Genomic DNA, 19,926 nt, shown 5'->3' on the forward strand with positions numbered 1-19,926 from the left:
TTAGATGTGGCCCTTGTGGCTAAAGGGATCAGGGGGTATGGAGAGAAGGCAGGGATGGGATACTGAGTTGGATGATCAGCCATGATCATATCGAATGGCGGTGCAGGCTCGAAAGGCTGAATGGCCTACTCCTGCACCTATTTTCTATGTTTCAACAAAACTCAGTTTTGTCTGACAGGTGAGTATTCTTTAGTTCCATTGCTCTGAAATATTTGTCATTGTATTCTTTACGAAGGAATTTGAAGCTTGGAACAAAAATAAAGGCCTTAATTACTCAACATATCACATGGGTGTTGAAAGGACTACGCACATAGCTTATTTAGGTTTAAGAATTGGGATTGGATAGAGCAGACTGTTTAAATGTGAACTCTGACCAGCTGCAGGATTACCTGAGGCACTTGTGCTTCATGCAGAGCCTGAGTATTGACTTTTTGCCAGAGGAATATAGTTGGTGAAATACAGCACAACAGCAAAGGGGTGTTGCTTTCCTCCACTTGTGATTGTGGTGAAGAGGAGCTGGCCCCAGAGTTGAGCCAAATAAAGAGCCTCTTTACACGCTGCTAGTCTGCTGGCGATTATGCCACATGGCAAGGACTTGTGGTAATGTGCACGTGGCAGTCGTTTGGCTCTCTCTTTTGCTATCATGTCATCTGCTAGCAAGATGACATAGCAAGCAACAGAAATCCATGAGTGGCTTTAATCCATGTTTTCATTATGTGAATGTTGAAGGCTGTTCAGCTATGTTTCCAGCCCAGTTCTGATCCTGATATCAACTGCTACTCTCAACCAACCTTCGGGGAACAATGATCAGTATGATGTGACTGATACTCTCTGATTTAAATATTACTTGTTAGCAAAACAGAGTTTGAAGATTATGGGTCAGAAATTATTCTTGAAAAACTCAGTTGATGAAAGATATTTATTTTGTTTCTTGTCTGAATAACTGCAGAAAATCAGATGTTTGGGTGGGAAAAAAGGAAATGTTGATGCAACTGAAACCGACCACGTAATTGCTTGACATTACCTGCATCCCTGACAATATCCAGTCATGATGAATAAATCATACAAATGAAGACATGTCTTTTTGAAAGCTAGGCTTGATTTGATTCTCCCTCTGCTTTCTGGCTACTTATCTTTGGACAATTTAAACACAGTGGACATGGTGAAATTGTGGAGGCTTGCCTGCATCCAAGTATGTATTTGATTTGTAATTCATGTGAACCTGAAACCGACCACGTAATTTCAGTCTAACTTGGTCACCTGAACTAAAAAGAGCACCAATGGCATCTGGCTGTGGGGCAGCAGGGCAGAAATTGGTTGACATTACCATGGGTTACTGCCAACCACTCAGCATCAATATATACAGGTTTGATGTAGCTTGAGTCTCATCATCCACAGCATTTTTAACATGCTTATAATGGTTATAAGGGCAGTGGTATCCATTTGGCCATTGAGAATTATATTACAATTTGCCATTTTGATTTTGCCAAAATTAATTATCTGGGGCTTAATTGCAATTAAAGTGTTGTCATTCATTAACAAACCGTTTGAAAACACCTTTTCAAATCTTTCTGCTTTGGCTGGTGTTGCTGATCTGTAAAAAAGGGATATATCCACATTTTGATCCTTTTGCGCTCTAACTGAAGAGTTTAATTTCTTAATATATCCTGTTAAGAAGATTCATTTTATTTTTTCATTATTGTATGATCCAGAGTTCACTTTTTCCTTGTAAATGTATTCCACATATTTGCCATGGTGTCACAGAACATCATTCTGTACCCACTGTACGCACACAAAAAGCTGGAGTAACTCAGCGGGACAGGCAGCATCTCTGGAGAAAAGGAATGGGTGACGTTTCCGGTCGAGACCCTTAGAAACATAGAAATTAGGTGCAGGAGTAGGCCATTCGGTCCTTCGAGCCTGCACCGCCATTCAATATGATCATGGCTGATTATCCAACTCAGTATCCCGTACCTGCCTTCTCTCCATACCCTCTGATCCCCTTAGCCACAAGGGCCACATCTAACTCCCTCTTAAATATAGACAATGAACTGGCCTCGACTACCCTCTGTGGCAGAGAGTTCCAGAGATTCACCACTCTCTGTGTGAAAAAAGTTCTTCTCATCTCAGTTTTAAAGGATTTCCCCCTTATCCTTAAGCTGTGACCCCTTGTCCTGGACTTCCCCAACATCGGGAGCAATCTTCCTACATCTAGCCTGTCCAACCCCTTAAGAATTTTGTAAGTTTCTATAAGATCCCCTCTCAATCTCCTAAATTCTAGAGAGTATAAACCAAGTCTATCCAGTCTTTCTTCATAAGACAGTCCTGACATCCCAGGAATCAGTCTGGTGAACCTTCTCTGCACTCCCTCTATGGCAATAATAATGACCCTTGTTCATACTGTAGCCTCACAGGTCTAGGGATCTGGTTTCACACCTGACGTACTTCAATCCTTCATGGGTTGAGTTGTCTTTATTAATTAGATAATTGAAAGGAGCAATTTTTTGATCATTTGGATGTTCCATTTAGGAGGCTGTAGTTCTGTGAAACCAGCGTGTAGGACACAGCTGCTGGGGTCTCCATGAGGACCCTTTAGTTCTAATTTGAATATATTGGGTCCATTCAAGTGCAGACCATTAGGGGGTCATGGCATCGTACAGCATGGAAACAAGCCCTTCAGCTTAACCTGCCCATGCCAACCTAAATGCCGGTGTGTGTTTCTCTCACCTACCCGTGTTTGGCCCCTATCCCTCTAAACATTTCCTATTCATGTACCTGTCCAAATATCTTTTAAATGTTATAGTACCTGCCTTCACTACCTCCTCTGGCAGCTCGTTCCATATATCCACCTGCCTCTTTTGTGGAAAAAATTGACCCTCGGGTTCCTATTAATTTTTTGTCTTGCTGACTTGAGTACATTTCAAAGGCTGGTGGAGTTAATTGCTAAGGTGAGAAGTGGCTGTGGAAATGTAGCAGGAAGTATCTGGTATTGTCCAGTTAAAATTTAGTTTAACTTGTGGAAAACTGACTATTTATAATTTAATGCCTCGTAAATAAACTAGTAACAAATTATTGAATTTGTGGCTATAAAAGTGTTTGCAAAAATGAGTATCAAATTATATATGGTAGAAATAAATTGTGTCCTTTCATAAGTGGCTCCAGAGTGTTCTAATCCTTGTGTTAACTGTGCATGTATCATTGTACGTAATGAAGACCAATCACTATGTGGCTGCTGCTGTATACAATCAAATTCTGAGTTTCCCTGGTTTAACCGAAGTCTGATTTGCCTTTGTATTGACTCGATTTTTCAAAGTATAACATGTATTAATGGATTCACCATGCGCTATTATCAAACATACATTGATCCTGAGATGTTTTTATGTTAATCTTTGTTAAAATATTACCAACATTTTACTTGGTTTTGGCATTCAAATGAATGAGATTTGATGGTATTTCCTCATGCAATCTTTTTTCATTGCGAATCCAGTGAATTTCCTGTGCATTAATCGAGATTGTGCATCTTGCAGAGAACCCAGAGTATGATCCACAAACCGTAAGGTCAGGAAGCCGCTATAGTCACGTGCAAGAAGTCCAAGAAAGACTTAATTTCTTGAGGTGAGATAGTTTATATGTCAAATCTATTTGGTAAGCATAAACGTAAAGTTTTTTTGTTGTTAATTCACAAGGGAATGTATTGTAGCTAAAATAAGAATTACAAAATACAAAATACAAAATATGCCACTTCAGATTTTAAACCTCCAAAGACAACAAATTAACGGGGTTTTTTTGGTGTGGGAACAATGGGGAAATTACATTTATTTTCTTCAGTAAATAAGGGAATCAGCTTTGTATTGTACAAAGAGGAAAAAATGTTTCCATCTGGCTGGATGTGCAAAAGTAAATAATTCCATAGTTGAAAAATATGAAACTAAAAGCTCTGTTTCATCAGGACTTCGATCATATTTGGAAGATGGGATTTAAATTTGTTGAGGCGAATTTGAATCATATACTAAAGGGTGCCCCACATATCAGATTGATCCATTTTTCCACAGCCCTCTCCATAGCTGCCAAGTAGTACAGATTTCCCGTATTTTGTATGGAAATGCGATAAGAATACGGCTGTACGGATTTGCTTTGTAAAATACGGATTTTTTTAAATCGGCCCGACTTGCTGCTTAAAAAATCAAGGATATAAAAAGTCATACTGTAACTCTAAAAATGATAGCAGATTAAAACTATTAGTATTTTAAATTTCAAGATCTGGATGATTATTTTTGTAAGCTTTGATCTGCCTGTCCCGCTACAAGTTTAAACAGCACTGTCAGTTTAGCGTGTGGGAATTTAAACGAATAGCGCTATGGGTTCTAATTATAGCGCTACCAGCTGAAACGCTATTGCCTTTACACATAGCGCTATGGCCACAGCGCTATGGGTCACAGACTGTTCGGAGAGGGTTGGGAGGGAATAAGGGAGGGAGGGAGAAAAAAGGTAGGAGAGAGGGAGGAAAGGGGGAGGGCGAGAGGGAGAGGGTGGCTTTCAAAATGGCTTCTACATCATCATCTGGTGCTAAAAGCAGGAAGCAGCCATTCAAACATAAGTATACAAAGAGATGGCAATGAATGCACTGTCAAGTAAGGTGTGTAGAAGACATGTCAATTGGTAGCAAAGTTATGCATTCTTGTACTCTTACATTGGTATGACCGCACATTAAAAAAAAATCAGCAAAATGGCACTGCGTAAAAATACTGATTTCCTCAGCAAAATACTGATTTTCAGGTAGAATACTGAAAATCTGTGACAAAATTTGGAAGCTCTGCCTATCTATAATCTGAGAACTCTGGAGAATGAAATGAAGAGGATCTTTCTTTGAAATTTCTTTTGCACAGTCAGCCACTGTCTCTTTGGTTGAAATGTTATATATTTGGACAATTTATCAACTCTACCAGGTTATTAAGTAGAAACAGATTTGTTGGAAGAAAATTACCTCTATGTGAAACTGTATTCTTGTAGTTACAGAATTAAAACGACCTGAGATTTTAAGATCAGTTTTACTTGTGTTGTACCGAATAAATGTGTTATTTTCTAAGAATAAGGTAGGAAAATAATGTAAAAGAATATACTCAGCCAAACCTATGCAATTATGTGTGAAGAGGGTCTCAACATGAAAAGTCACCCATTCCTTCTCTCCAGAGATGCTGCCTGTCCCGCTGAGTTACTCCAGCATTTTGTGTCTATCTTCAATTATAACTGTGTATTTCACAGTGCTGAAACATAGAAATGGGCGGCACAGTGGCACGGCGGTAGAGTTGCTGTTACAGCGCCAGAGACCTGGGTTTGATCCTGACCATGGGTGCTGTCTGTATGGAGTTTGTACGTTCTCCCTGTAACCACAAGGGTTTTCTCCGGGTGCTCCAATTTCCTCCCACACTCCGAAGACATACAGGTTTGTAGGTTAAATCACTTCTGTAAATTGTCCCTAGTGTATAGGATAAGGCTAGTGTACACAGTGATCTCTGGTCGACGTTGACTCGGTAGGCCAAAGGGCTTGTTTCCACGCTGTATCTCAAGAAATATAAAGAAAGTCCATAACCTATAAACTTGATCAATGTCATTGGGGGGATTTTGGACACCAACAATAAAAAAATTTTAAATCAAAAATATAATATCAAAGTATGTTTTATTCTTTAGATTTTTATTGAAGGATGGCCAGCTATGGTTGTGTGCTCCTCAAGCTAAGCAGATCTGGAAGTGTTTGGCTGAAAATGCTGTCTACCTTTGTGATCGTGAAGCCTGTTTTAAGTGGTTTTCAAAATTAATGGGAGACGAGCCTGATTTAGACCCAGACATTAACAAGGACTTCTTTGAAAACAATGTGCTACAACTGGACCCTTCTCTCTTAACGGAAAATGGAATGAAGTGCTTTGAACGTTTTTTCAAAGCTGTGAACTGTCGAGAAGGGAAGCTAGTAGCAAAACGTCGTGCTTATATGATGGATGATCTTGAGTTAATTGGGCTGGAATATCTATGGAGGGTAAGGACAGGTTTCACCTCCTTTTGATAATTGAATGGCTTTTTAAAAACTAACAATTTATGATTGCTGATACATTGACTTGATGCTGTTTTACCTCATTTGGTATTGATAAACACATTTCCAGCATTTTTGTTTCAAGTTAGCTTTTATGGGTGAGCAGGAAAAAACGTGAAATGAGAACAAGCAATGACTTATGAACTGTAGGCAATTGATAAATTTTACAAAAAATGTGTGAACTGTCAATAAGTTTTAAAATTGGACATTTCAGTTAAGCTAAAAAAAAAACTTGAAATGTGAAAGAATGCTGCATGCAAAGGAAAATAAAATTTACGCCTAGTATCAATCTTTAATCGTAATCAAAATTTAAAGGGTTGCTTTTGCTGGTCTGCTCAAAGAACGTTGGCTTATGGAGCAAGACAACGGAAACTAAGTTTGAAGATGTCTGTTTAAAAAATTGGCTGAAATTGAAGGTGATAATTCCTCCACCGTTCTCTGTAGATTTGCTTTAGAGTAGATTTGTTTCTATATTAAAGAGTCGTCATGCAGCAGTGCAATAATACATTGTATAATCAGATTAATTACTAAATTATAAATATTTAGTTCAATATATCTCATGTCAATCATTGTACTTTTATCGTTGATAAAGTATTATGTACTGCTTTTAGTCAGGGCAGCTAGCTGATTTGATTTTTCCTGGAGATATTGCACCATCCCCCCCCCCCCCCCCCCCCCCCCCCCATGGTCCATTATAATGATGGTTTACTGTATCCTATTTATTATTTTCTTCTCAATGTGCCGATTTCATGAACATTTAGGAAAGCAATTTGTATAGGAATATGGAGTACAAAAGTAAGGAAGCCTTACAGCAATTTTGCCAGACTTTGGTAAGACCATGCCCATGCCTGGAGTATATGCCGGCAGTTTTTCTCTCTGTATTTGAGTTTGCACTTTTAGATGGTGCAACACTAATAAAAGTGAGGGCTTGTCCTGTGAGACATTGAGTTGGATTGATTTGTGCTCACTACGATTTAGACGAATGAGCGATGATGTCATTCAGACCCATTACAATTGGGAGGTGAGATGAGCTTGTCTCTGGCTGAAGTATCTTGTACCGTCACAATCTGTGGGTAACGGGTCAGTTATTCCCAGCAATTTTAACCAGAAGGCCATGAATATGCAATCAAGACGTTCAATAAAAGCTGGGATGGTTAGATTTTGATACGATGAGAGATGAGAATTTAGCAGAAAAGAGGAGGAGGCGGAGAATCAGCCATAATCTTGGTATATAGCAGAACAGGGTTAGGGTTTGGTTCCTTTTTTTTCTTTCTTTGAGGTTGAGCTATTTATTGCAACGTATCCAGTTTAAGTGTAGGACAATAATTAATGTTAGAGCCATTAAACAGAATATTCAGTTGGTTGAATCAGGGTGAATAGTTTGCTTAATGCTCTGTGGAGTTGGGAAGAAGGATAAATGATCTAATTGAAACATGGAGGATATTAAGAGGATTTGCAGGATGAATGCTATGAGGATACTACTTGTTTGACAAACCAGAACTTGGCATAATTTCAGAATAGTGGATGCAGTTTGAAGAATAGCTTGAACGTCTACATTTTTCTCCTAACAAAGGCTTATTCTGTCATGCTATTGTTGACATTGCGCAAGATGTCACTGTATTCATTGTAACCTCAACATCCTTAGTTGAGCTGGGTACAAATAGGTTTTCCTGTTCAGCTCTTCATTTGGATGGGTCTTATTCATGTGCATGAATTTAACAGCATTACACGAATTGGAAAGGTGCCAACAAAGAAAAATGAGTGGATAGAACTATAGTTTTGGTGGCTATGTATGGAAGATATTTCCAAGGTTTTTTTAAAGTTTAAATGAAAAGGCTTTTTGCCTCAAATTTGTCGTATCTTTATTATTGCCTGTTCTCAACAGGTTGTTATTCAAGGAAGTGATGACATTGCTAGTCGAGCAATAGATCTGCTGAAGGAAATATACACAAATCTTGGGCCAAGGTTGCAGGTTAATCAAGTAGGTGTTCTAACCTGATAATTTTACTCCTAATTAAATTGTATTCTGTGATGTTAGACTAATGGATTTTTTTTTGTGCTGATATTTTCAAAATTATTGTTTACTACTTAAGGTATCACAGTTGTTGTGCTCTTAAAATGTTTTAAACATTCTGAAAATAAGTGGATGCTTAAGTCTCAACTTTGAGAACTTGGATGTGCCCCTGTGTTGTAATCTGATCTAGAGATGTTCATGACAAGCAAATAGATTGGATTAGAGGCAAGTGTCCACCGTTTCCAAAAGAGATCTGCCATATATCGCACCTGTCTCCATCTGCGTTTAATGTACAAGTCTTCCTTTACAAAGAGTCCAGGTGTTAGTATTGGCTTGGCTTTCAACAGAGGAAGATGGTTTGGTGTGAGTGCTTCCAGTTCCATTGGGTCATCGAACTCTTGGTAATGGGTCGATCATTTAAAATTGCTTCAACTTCAGAGCGCAGCACATTTCGAACCATGCGGATTAATCGTTCCCAAACACCGCCGTGATGGGATCCTGCTGGGGGGTTAAAGTACCACCATATCCCTCGCTGAAGCATAGCACTCTGGATCTTGGTCTGATACAAGCCATTTAGTGCTTCTCTCAATTCTCTTTCCGCTCCGATAAAATTTGTGCCATTGTCTGATCTTAAAGATGAAACTTGACCACGTCGACAGATGAATCTTCGTAATGCATGGATGCAGGAGTCTGTATCAAGTGTAGATGCAACTTCAAGATGTACTGCCCTGCTTGCCTTGGAGGTGAAGATTACACCATACCTTTTAACAAGACTTTGTCCTCTCTCGATCTCTATAGGACCAAAGTAATCTACTCCTACATCTGTAAATGGAGGCTTGTCTAGTAGAATCCTCTCCGGGGCAAGTCTGCCATTTTTTGTTCTCCAACTATTCCCCGCGGTCGTTTACACACAACACAGTCTGTTATGACCTTTCTTGCAATGGAGTTAGCTTTGATAATCCAGTATTTTTTACGGAAGCGAGACAGCATATTATTTCTTCGCCCATGTCTGAGCTGTTCATGGATATGTCGTAACAGTGGTGTTGATATGTGAAGATCCTTCGCGAGAATAATGGGATGTTTGGCCTCTTCAGGCATCGCTAGCCTATTCAGGAGACCATCTACTCTCAGAAGCCCATCATCCAGCACCGGATCTAACTTGTACAAATGACTGATTCTTTTGGCACCATTTTTACCAGCTTCTAGTACTGATAGTACTTCCTTGAATCTTTGTCTTTGACTGAAAGAGATGACTGCGCTTTCTGCTTGGACAAGATCTTCAGGACATAAACACTGTCTGTGGAGTGTTGCGTTAAAGAATTACATCTCCTTTTCAACCTCTTCCTTTAATTTGCCAGGATTTTTTTCAAAGCTACTCACGGCAGTCTGAATCTCCTTTCTCCGTCAAGTCAGTTGCAAGAGCTGCTATATTTAAGAGGGAGTTAGATGTGGCCCTTGTGACTAAAGGGATCAGGGGGTATGGAGAGAAGGCAGGGATGGGATACCGAGTTGGATGATCAGCCATGATCATATCGAATGGCAGTGCAGGCTCGAAGGGCCGAATGGCCTACTCCTGCACCTATTTTCTATGTTTCTATGTGAGAGTGTTGTCCTTACTTTAAGAAGCCAAGCTACAGCAGTCTTCAGATTCTTCCATGATGAGAAATAGGTGATCAGAGAGTTTGTGGGGTTCAATGGATTTTTGACAATGACGTTCATTGTGATGTCTTGTTTGATTTCTGGATCATTAGCAGAGATTGCAGATTCCAAGTGAAGTTTTGGCCATTCTTTGTCAGGTTTACAGAGAAACTCTGGTCCCTTGATCCATCACTTGCAGCTTAAGAAGTGGTCTGCTGTTAGTCCTCTCGAGGCTTAATCTACAGGATCTTTCTTTGTGCCAACATATCTCCATTGTGATACATCAGTAGCATCCCTTACAAAAGAGATCCTGTTTGCTATAAATGTTTGGAAGTGTTTGGTTTCTTTGTTGATGTACTTAAGCACTGTTGTGCTATTGGTCCAGAAGATGGATCTGTCCAGTTGAAACTAATTTTTTTCGCAGCATTGTGTCCACTCTGACAGCTAGGACTGCAGCTGTAAGCTTCATTCTGGGAATCATCATTTGCATTAATGGTGCCACTCTGAATTTTCCCATTATGGATGCAACATGCACTTCTTTGTTATCGTCTTCCAGTCTTAGATATGAAACAGTACCGTAGCCACTTTTGCTGGCGTCTGAAAAGTGGTGCAGCTGTGCATATCTGAATTGACGAAAGCTTGTGGGCTTCATGCACCGGTCTACTTTAAACTCCGCCATCTTGGGGAGATTTTCTAACCATCCTGTCCATCATTGAGAGAAGGTTTGGGTTGTGTTTTCATCCCATCCGAGTCTTTTCTTACAGAGCTCCTGTATTATCAACTTGGCTGGCAGAGTAAATGATGTTAGAAACCCTGAAGGGTCATAGATAGAGCCAACCACAGACAACTTGTGTATGGTCGTTCCTGTACAGTAATTCTGAACTTGAACATGTCTGTTTCACCACACAGTACTACAAAAAAAATGTTTTAAACCTTTAAACGAATTACAACCATGCATGGGTTGTAATAATGAAATTGGGACGTCGGGGGAGGGGAGGGACGGGGCTTGGGAGGGGGGAGGGTCGAGCGGGAGAAGGAGAACAAAATGTGTGAATGTTGTTTTAGCCAATTGAACATGTTCAAGACCCTGTCTTTTTGCAATGACTAGCTGCTCCCAATATTTTCATAATTAGGTTGAGATTCATGAAGACTTTATTCAGTCGTGTTTTGATCGATTGAAGGCCTCATATGACACGCTGTGTGTACTGGATGGCGATAAAGACAGTATTAATTGTGCAAGGCAGGAGGCAATACGGATGGTACGTGTCTTGACAGTGCTGCGGGAGTACATAAATGAATGTGACAGTGACTACCATGAAGAACGAACAATTCTACCCATGTCTAGGTATGTATATTTGAAGGGCTGCTTTCAAGTTAAAATAAAGAATAATTTATGTTCTGACTTGCTGATCAACTAAAGTATTAGCACACATGTTCCCAATCAGCTTTTTTCTATCTTTGTGTTTTAATTTTTATTTGCGAACATCTTACTAAATTTGTTAAACTTCATTCTTAATATTTAACCAATATTGAAGTAATCTAAAATATAAATTTATAATTCATGTTGCACAATGTAGTCATGATAGCCTTTGTTACATAGTTGTAAACAGTATCAGCTGTGAATGTCAGGTTTTTCTTTTATTGCACTTTTGAGGAACTATTTTCTTATAATTTTTTTTGTCTGGAGATCTGCTCTTCGTAAGATAATCCAACAAACATTAAGTTTAGTTCAATTGATAACAGGTGAAGAAAGCAAAAAGGTTTCCCCATTCTGAAATAGAAGACTAAAAGACTGCCTGCAATTTAGTTTTGCAATGTAATTAAATACATTATGGGATCCGAATTGTGATCACAGATTGATGAATTGCATTAATTCTGAAATATCGCCATTTTTACTTGAACAAAACGATTCTGCAATTATACTGCTCTAATTAATAATGTCTTGTGCATATTCAGACTTTGGATTTCCAGTATTTTGTAATAGCTGAGATCTTGAAACTATTTGAGTTGTTTCCAAACAGAGCTTTTCGTGGAAAACATGTGTCACTGGTTGTGCGGTTTCCAAATCAAGGACGTCAAGTGGAAGATTTGGATATTTGGTCTCACACAAATGACACCATTGGGTCTGTTCGGCGCTGCATTCTGAGTAGAATAAAAGCCAACAGTGCACATACAAAAGTTGAACTGTTTATTGGTGGTGAACTTGTAGACCCTGCTGATGATAGGAAATTGATTGGACAGTTAAACCTGAAAGATAAAACAGTAAGTACTATATTAAAATATATATTTATAATTATAGTCCGTCAAAGCTAGACTGAAGCAACCCATTTCTGGTTTAATTTACACCTTGTAGGCATTCAAGTGCTATATTTTTACATTTTATTACTACTATTCAATTGAGATTAATATTTATAGAATGTTTCTCCATTTCTTTCTCACAAGAAAATTGACTTGTGCATAAAATTATGAAGCATTGACTTTATACAAAAGAGAAAGTTGCTTCACAATTATCAAATTATATTTTAGGGTTGTTGTTGTATCGATGACCCCCAAGCTAATTGGGATGGTGTGTTGCTTGGTTATGGTTAACCATGCAACAGTAATATTGCCTGTGGAAGATTTTGGTTCTGAATTGGGCATTTTGTTTTAACATTGTGCCCCTTTTCTGTAACATTTCCCTCCTTGAATACTAACATTTTGGTGGGAAGATTTGTCAGGAAATTTTGGAAATAATTTTGTTAGAAATAATTCTAATGCAAGTGAAAATAAATATCTAATTTCATTTGACAATTGTACATGTTGCATTTCTGGTGCTGAGATCTTTGACCTAGGAGATTGTTTTTATTTTAAAATAATGCTTTGAAGTCATAGGATTGATCAAGATTGACACAAAAGTCATGCTGAAACGCATTCATTTCCAGGAATGAGAGCATGAATATAGTCAGCACTAAAGAGTTATTATAACAGAACGATACATTACTGATGCAGGGCTCGAAATTAGTGGTTGCCTGGGTGCCAATGGCAATCTATAGTCCCTCCGGGCAACCTAAAAGGCCTGCCATTTTGCCCGTCTTGCCAAGCACCCGGGACACCTATCATTTAATTCTGAGCGGGCCCCCTTTCTATCTCTCTCTCTCTGTCACTCTCCGTCTCCGCCTGCATCCGTGTTCGGCTCTCGGGTCTCCGCTCGGCTCCCAGGTCTCCGCTCGGCACGGTCGGCCGCCTTATACATGCGCACTGCCATGGCCTGCACATCCTCCCCCTGCAGCTGCGCACAACCACGGCCATAACATCATCGGCCGTGGTAGTACACATGTGCGGCCCTGCACATGCGCACTGCCACGGCAACTGGTCGGCGTCGGCCACTTTCTCCCTCCCTTTGCATTGTGGGAGATCTGGCCGCCATTGCTGTCCGGTGGCTGCCTCACTGCGACCGCTGAAAACCAACGCAGAATCACTCCCTGGAGCTGGAGTAACTCCCCGGAGTAACTCTTGCTTCTTGGTTTCCTGGTCCTCCAAAAATATTCGAAATGGAATTTAAACTGGTGGAATCACCACCACCAAACTCCAAACTGCAAAATAACAGCCTATTGCATTTTATCTGTTTATTTATTGTGTATATATATGATCTATAGTATATAGACACTGAACGTTTATCTACTGTTCTGTATTATGTTTACATATTCTGTTGTGCTGCAGCAAGCAAGAATTTCATTGCCCTATCTGGGACACATGACAATAAAACTCTCTTGACTCTTGACTTGGACAAGCAAAAAAGGGTCTTTGGGGAAAAAGAGCTACCTTAAATTTAGTTGCGTCTGGTTGGATACCTATGGTAGGGTGAAGACTATTCCATGTTTTAATTGTGCGGGGGATCTCCATGGAGCAGCCAGCATCTCTGGATAGAAGAAATTGGGTGATGTTTTGGGTAGAAACCCTTCTTTGGATTTCCTCTGGTTTTAGTGTTTTTAGTTTAATTTAAAGATACAGCGTGGAAACAGGCCCTTCGGCTCACCGATTCCACGCCGACCACCGATCACCCGCACACTAGTTCTATCCCACGCATCAGCGACGTAAGTCAAGAGTGCTTTATTCTCTCACGTCCCAGTTAGAACAATGAAATCCTTACTTGCAGCAGCACAACAGAATATGTAAACATAGTACTCTGTAAACAATGTTATAAATGAGAAAACAAAACTCCATACAGACAGCACCCATATTCAGGATCAATTCAGTCAATTTTTACCACCTGAACAAAAGTTCCACAAACTGTATCTCACTTCATGGGGATACAGCAATAAATTGTAAGGTGGAAAGCAATAGCTGAAGGAAACCTATTACAGAAATGCTGATGCCTCGGCTCTGCACGGAACTACTTTTCTTTTTATCAAAAATAGCACGTCAGAATTGGTGCGAATCAGAGTTGGCGTGACCAGAATCGAGATACAAAATTGAACAAAAATAGAAGCAGAAAAAGATTAATAAGTACTCAAGTAGTAAATTGTACCATATAAAACATTTAAAATTACCTATTGAAGGATAACTATTGTATTACATCTGTTTTAATGAATGGTTCTTTTCTTTTTTTTTGTAGCTTATTACAGCCAAGCTAACACAGATAAGTTCAAATATGCCATCAAGTCCCGATAGCTCATCTGATTCTTCAACTGGCTCACCTGGAAATCATGCCAACCACTACAGTGATGGGCCCAACCCTGAGGTAGAAAGCTGTTTACCTGGAGTGGTAAGCAAGTTATAATCTCAAAGCATTTTGTCATCTGTTTCTACAAATGTTTAACAAAAAAAAACATTACATCAGATAGGACTCTGTTTAGGCTGTTGCTGTGCTTCAAAGAGTCATAGCAACTGGCAATGCAGAGGCATTTTGGACCATTGAACCATGCTGATTGTAACATTTGCCAGCCTAATCTCATCTTCCAGCATCTGGCCATTAGTCCTGCAGTATTCAAAACAGTTTCTAAACCTGATTAAGACGTTTGCCCAAGCCATTTTTACTACCAATTTCTGATTAAGGTTTAACTGTTCCTTTTTCCACAGATGTTGCTTGACCTGCTGAGTGTTACCAACTGTTTGTACTTTGATTTTCAGCATATACATTTTCTGTTACTCTTTATATTTACTCTGGTCAGCTTTAGAATCAGATACTGTAGTCATTTGTTAAAACATATACTGGTTAATTTCTGTATGGTGTTCTGCTAGTGTTATGATTGTGACCGTGAACATGCATGTAGATGAAGGATGACAAAGCACCTTTTTTTAAAAAACAAATTTGGTATATCCTGAAGTGCTTTTCTGCCAAAATAAAGCATCCCTTGCAGTGCAGTTACTATTATAAACCTCGGAAACAAAATAGCCAATTTGTGCGTAACGTGCAATTAATTTTGAGCAATTTTGATGTGGACTGATGGATATTAACCAGCACACTTGCTGTATGCTGTTTTATGCATACCTATGAGTGCAGATAGGTCCCATTTAATATTTAATCTCAAAGGTAGTACTGCTGACAATTCAGCATACATCTGCGCTGCATTGTCCGCTAAAATTTGGATTCGGGACTCTAAAGTGGGACTTGAATGTATAGTCTTTTGACTCATAAGCTTTGGTGCTTAATAAAAGAATGATTGAGGAGATGTGATTGTGACCTGGAACGAACAGTATTTGTGAAAACAGGACGTCTTCTCTCCAAATTACATTAATTTGAAAGATGTCCTCTGCACCTTTACCGATGGGTCTTAACTACTTACTTTGGAAAAGTGGTGTATGATTGAAAAGTTTTGGACTGGTGGTGTCAGTTGAGAAGATCCTGAAAGACTTATAAGCGATGCACACAGTAAAATGGATAGTTACATAATTTTTGTGAAATTTGCTGCCTAACACTACATCGTAAATTTCTCCAGTATTAGTCATTTGAATAGATAATGCCTAAATCCATGAGTCACCTACCAATTTCAACTTCCCTACATCGGTGAGACCAGGCGCAGGCTTGGCGATCCATTCGCCCAACACCTCCGCTCAATTTGCGCTAATCAACCTGATCTCCTGGTGGCTCAGCACTGCAACTCCCCCTCCCATTCCGAATTATTTCTGTCCTGGGCCACCTCCATTGCCAGAGTGAGGCCCAGCACAAATTGGAGGAACAGCACCTCATATTTCACTTGGGTAGTTTGCACCCAGGCGGTATGAACATTGACTTCTCTAATTTCAGATAGTCCTTGCTTTCTCCCTCCTTCCCCTCCCCTTCCCAATTCTCCCACAAGTCTCCTGTCTTCGTCTCTTCCTTCCTTTTTCCAGCCCCCCCCCGACATCAGTCTGAAGAAGGGTCTCGACCCGAAACGTCGCCTATTCCTTCTCTCAATAAATGCTGCCTCACCCGCAGAGTTTCACCAGTATTTTCCAGTATCTAGACTTACCCCCTTAGTCTGGTTTAGTCAAACACTAAGTCAAACTCTGGTTCCAAAATCTTACTTTATTGAAGAACAAACTGCACGGATCCACCCACGCAAGACAACAATATCTCATGCTAACAGAACAGAAGTCCCATTCAACCGATAAACCGCAAAGAATTACACGCCCTCTTATACCCCTCCAAACTAAGGGCGTGACATTACTTGGGGGAAGCAACCCCAATAAACCAATCACACATATTAATTATAACAGTACATAATTGACAGTTCCTTAACCGAATAATGCAGTGGCTAATCCATTGTGTAAAAAGGAAAGCTCTGATAGTGATAAATGGGGATCCTGTGGATAGGGTGAACTGTTTTAAATATCTGGGAGTCCACATCTCTGAGGATATGACATGGTCATCACACGCCTCAGCACTGGTGAGTAAGGCAAGGCAGCGCCTTTACCACCTCAGGCAATTGAGGAAATTCAGAGTGTCTCTGAGGATCCTACAGTGCTTCTACGCAGCGGCGGTGGAAAGCATCTTGTCCGGGAACATTACCATCTGGTTTGGGAATTGCTCTGCCAAGGACAAGAAGGCTCTGCAGAGAGTAGTGCGTTCGGCCGAACGCACTATGGGAACTTCACTCACCCCCCTGCAGGAACTATACAACAGGAGGTGCAACTCCAGAGCAAACAAAATCATGAGAGACCTCTTCCACCCCTGCAACGGACTGTTCCAGCCGCTACGGTCAGGCAAACGCCTCCGCTGCCATGCAATGAGAACGGAGAGGTTGAGAAGGAGTTTCTTCCCAGAGGCAATTCGGACTGTAAACGCCTATCTCACCAGGGACTAACTCTACAGAACATTTTTCCTTCTATTATTTATTATGTAAAAGAATATGTGTGTTATGATTGTGTTTATAATTTGTTTGGTTGTTTTGTTGTTTGTCTTTTGCACAAAAGTCCGCGAGCATTGCCACTTTCATTTCACTGCACATCTCGTATGTGTATGTGACAAATAAACTTGACTTGACTTGACTTGACTTGAAAGGAAGCAAACAAGAACAAACATTGAAACATGTGCCCTGGGATTCAAACAGTTTCTCCAAGGCTCAACAGTTCGACCAATCATCGATTAACAGGATGACCGTCTTTATTTATGATTATTTCCAAAGTGTATGTCTGGTTTGCAATCCATTCTATGGTATCCAATCCATTCTATGCATTTTGCACCTAATTGACAGGGCTTGCAGATGTTCTTATTTTTTGCTTGCAAATTGTATCTAAGCTCTAGACACACTGGCACCTCTTCGCAGCTTGTTCCAGCTCTGCAGAGAGCAATTCTAAATCTTCCAGCAGCCCTGATGCTTTTACCCCATTTTGAAGTCCTAGCCTCTCCACTTTAGCCAGGGTTAACACGCTCAGTTTGCACTAACCAACCTGATCTCCTGGTGGCTCAGCACTTCAACTCCCCCTCCCATTCCGAATCTGATCTTTCTGTCCTGGGCCGCCTCGATTGCTAGAGTGAGGCCCAGCGGAAATTGGAGCTTTCTGTCCTGGACCTCCCACATTGCTAGAGTGAGGCCCAGCAGCTCATATTTAGCTTGGGTAGTTTGCACCCCAGCAGTATGAAACATAGAAACATAGAAATTAGGTGCAGGAGAAGGCCATTCGGCCCTTCGAGCCTGCACCACCATTCAATATGATCATGGCTGATCATCCAACTCAGCATCCTGTACCTGCCTTCTCTCCATACCCCCTGAACATTGACTTCTCTAATTTCAGATAGTCCTTGCTTTCTCCCTCCTTCCCCCTCTCCCTTCCCAATTCTCCCACAAGCCTACTCTCTCCGCCTCTTCCTTTCTTTTTCCAGCTCCCCCGACATCAGTCTAAAGAAGGGTCTCGACCCGAAACGTCGCCTATACCTTCTGTCAATAGATGCTGCTCACCCGCTGAGTTTCTCCAGCATTTTTGTCTACCTTTGATATGTATTCGATGAGTGTGTTTCTGCACAGTTGGTAGGAGTTACTATGGATATCCAAAGAGATTATGGATGTGACCCCAGAAAAAAAGTTTAATTTAAGTGAGCCTAACTTCTTTCTTGCTATTTTCATTTGTAAAGCCTGGAGTAACGCAAGAAATAGTAGATGCATTAGTGATAATTTTTCAAAACTCTTTAGAGTTAGTGGCGGCGCCTAACGGCAGCGGCTCGACTACAGTCGTCTGTCTTTTTTTATTTTTATCTTGTTAAATGTATGTCTTGAGTTAGTTTTATTTTATTTTTTAGCTGTGTATATGTTGGGGGTGGTGGGGGGGGCTGTGGGGAAACCGTTTAAATATCTTCCCTGTGCGGGGACCCGACTATTCCCTGTCAGGTCTCGGATGTCGTTGGGCCTAACATCGTGGATCTGGCGGCGACCTCCGGCCGAGACTAACCTGGGGGCTCCAGTTGCAGAGCCTGCGGAACTGACATCGCGGAGCTGGCCAACTTCGGAGCGGGAAGAGCTGTGGTGGCGTGCGGCTGCGACCCGACTTTTGGAGTTCGGAGGCACCGGCCGCAGACCCGGTGGACGGGCACATCAGTAGCTCGCAGGTCCCTGGTGGGAGACAGCTTTTCCGAGCTCCGCAACGGCGACTTCTCCCGCTGGAATCGCGGGTTTAAGGACATGGAGCAGGGGCCTAACATCGCCCCGCGTGGTTTAAACGGCCTCAGGACTTGCCATCGCCCGCCGGGGGCTTTAACATCGGAGCCCCAGCTCGCCTCGACACTGCAGTTGGACTGCTGGACCACGGGAGAAGGAACAAAGGGAAGAGATAAAGACTTTGCCTTCCATCACAGTGAGGAGATGTTGGAGACTCACTGTGATGGATGTTTATGTAAACTGTGTTAAGTGTGGGTCTTGGATTGTTTTGTAATGTAAAAAACTGTAGAAATGATATTTTGTTCAAACCTAGGTTTGAATGACAATAAATTGCATTCTATTCTATTCTATTCTATTCTGGAGTAGTTCCTGTGGATTGGAGGATAGCTAATGTAACCCCACTTTTTAAAAAGGGAGGGAGAGAGAAAACGGGGAATTACAGACCATTAGTCTAACATCGGTGGTGGGGAAACTGCTAGAGTCAGTTATTAAAGATGGGATAGCAGCACATTTGGAAAGTGGTGAAATCATTGGACAAAGTCAGCATGGATTGTCATGTAACTAGTAGAGTGGATTGGGGAGAACCAGTGGATGTGTTATATCTGGCCTTTCAGAAGGCTTTCGACAAGGTCCCACATAAGAGATTAGTATACAAACTTAAAGCACACGGTATTGGGGGTTCAGTATTGATGTGGATAGAGAACTGGCTGGCAAACAGGAAGCAAAGAGTAGGAGTAAACGGGTCCTATTCACAATGGCAGGCAGTGACTAGTGGGGTACCGCAAGGCTCAGTGCTGGGACCCCAGCTATTTACAATATATATTAATGATTTGGACGAGGAAAATTGAATGCAACATCTCCAGGTTTGCGGATGACACTAAGCTGGGGGGCAGTGTTAGCTGTGAGGAGGATGCTAGGAGGCTGCAAGGTGACTTGGATAGGCTGTGAGTGGGCAAATGTATGGCAGGTCCAGTATAATGTGGATAAATGTGAGGTTATCCACTTTGGTGGCAAAAACAGGAAAGCAGACTATTATCTAAATGGTGGCCGATTAGGAAAAGGGGAGATGCAACGAGACCTGGGACACCAGTCATTGAAAGTAGGCATGCAGGTGCAGCAGGCAGTGAAGAAAGCGA

General features: G+C 40.9%; 1 protein-coding gene across 6 annotated transcripts in view; it reads left to right on the forward strand.

Moving 5' to 3' along the window:
• The window catches only part of usp9 (ubiquitin specific peptidase 9), a 219,781-nt gene that overhangs the window by 117,066 nt on the left and 82,789 nt on the right, over positions 1–19,926 (forward strand). For all 6 annotated transcript variants that reach the window (XM_055644623.1, XM_055644625.1, XM_055644622.1 and 3 more), the window contains 6 exons: positions 3,528–3,615; positions 5,689–6,031; positions 7,971–8,066; positions 10,871–11,082; positions 11,759–11,999; positions 14,332–14,481. In XM_055644623.1, coding sequence (XP_055500598.1) covers positions 3,528–3,615; positions 5,689–6,031; positions 7,971–8,066; positions 10,871–11,082; positions 11,759–11,999; positions 14,332–14,481 — 1,130 coding nt within the window. The remainder of the gene's footprint in view (positions 1–3,527; positions 3,616–5,688; positions 6,032–7,970; positions 8,067–10,870; positions 11,083–11,758; positions 12,000–14,331; positions 14,482–19,926) is intronic.

The sequence above is a fragment of the Leucoraja erinacea genome, chromosome 13 (genome assembly GCF_028641065.1).
Source record: "Leucoraja erinacea ecotype New England chromosome 13, Leri_hhj_1, whole genome shotgun sequence".
NCBI classification, from domain to species: Eukaryota; Metazoa; Chordata; class Chondrichthyes; order Rajiformes; family Rajidae; genus Leucoraja; species Leucoraja erinaceus.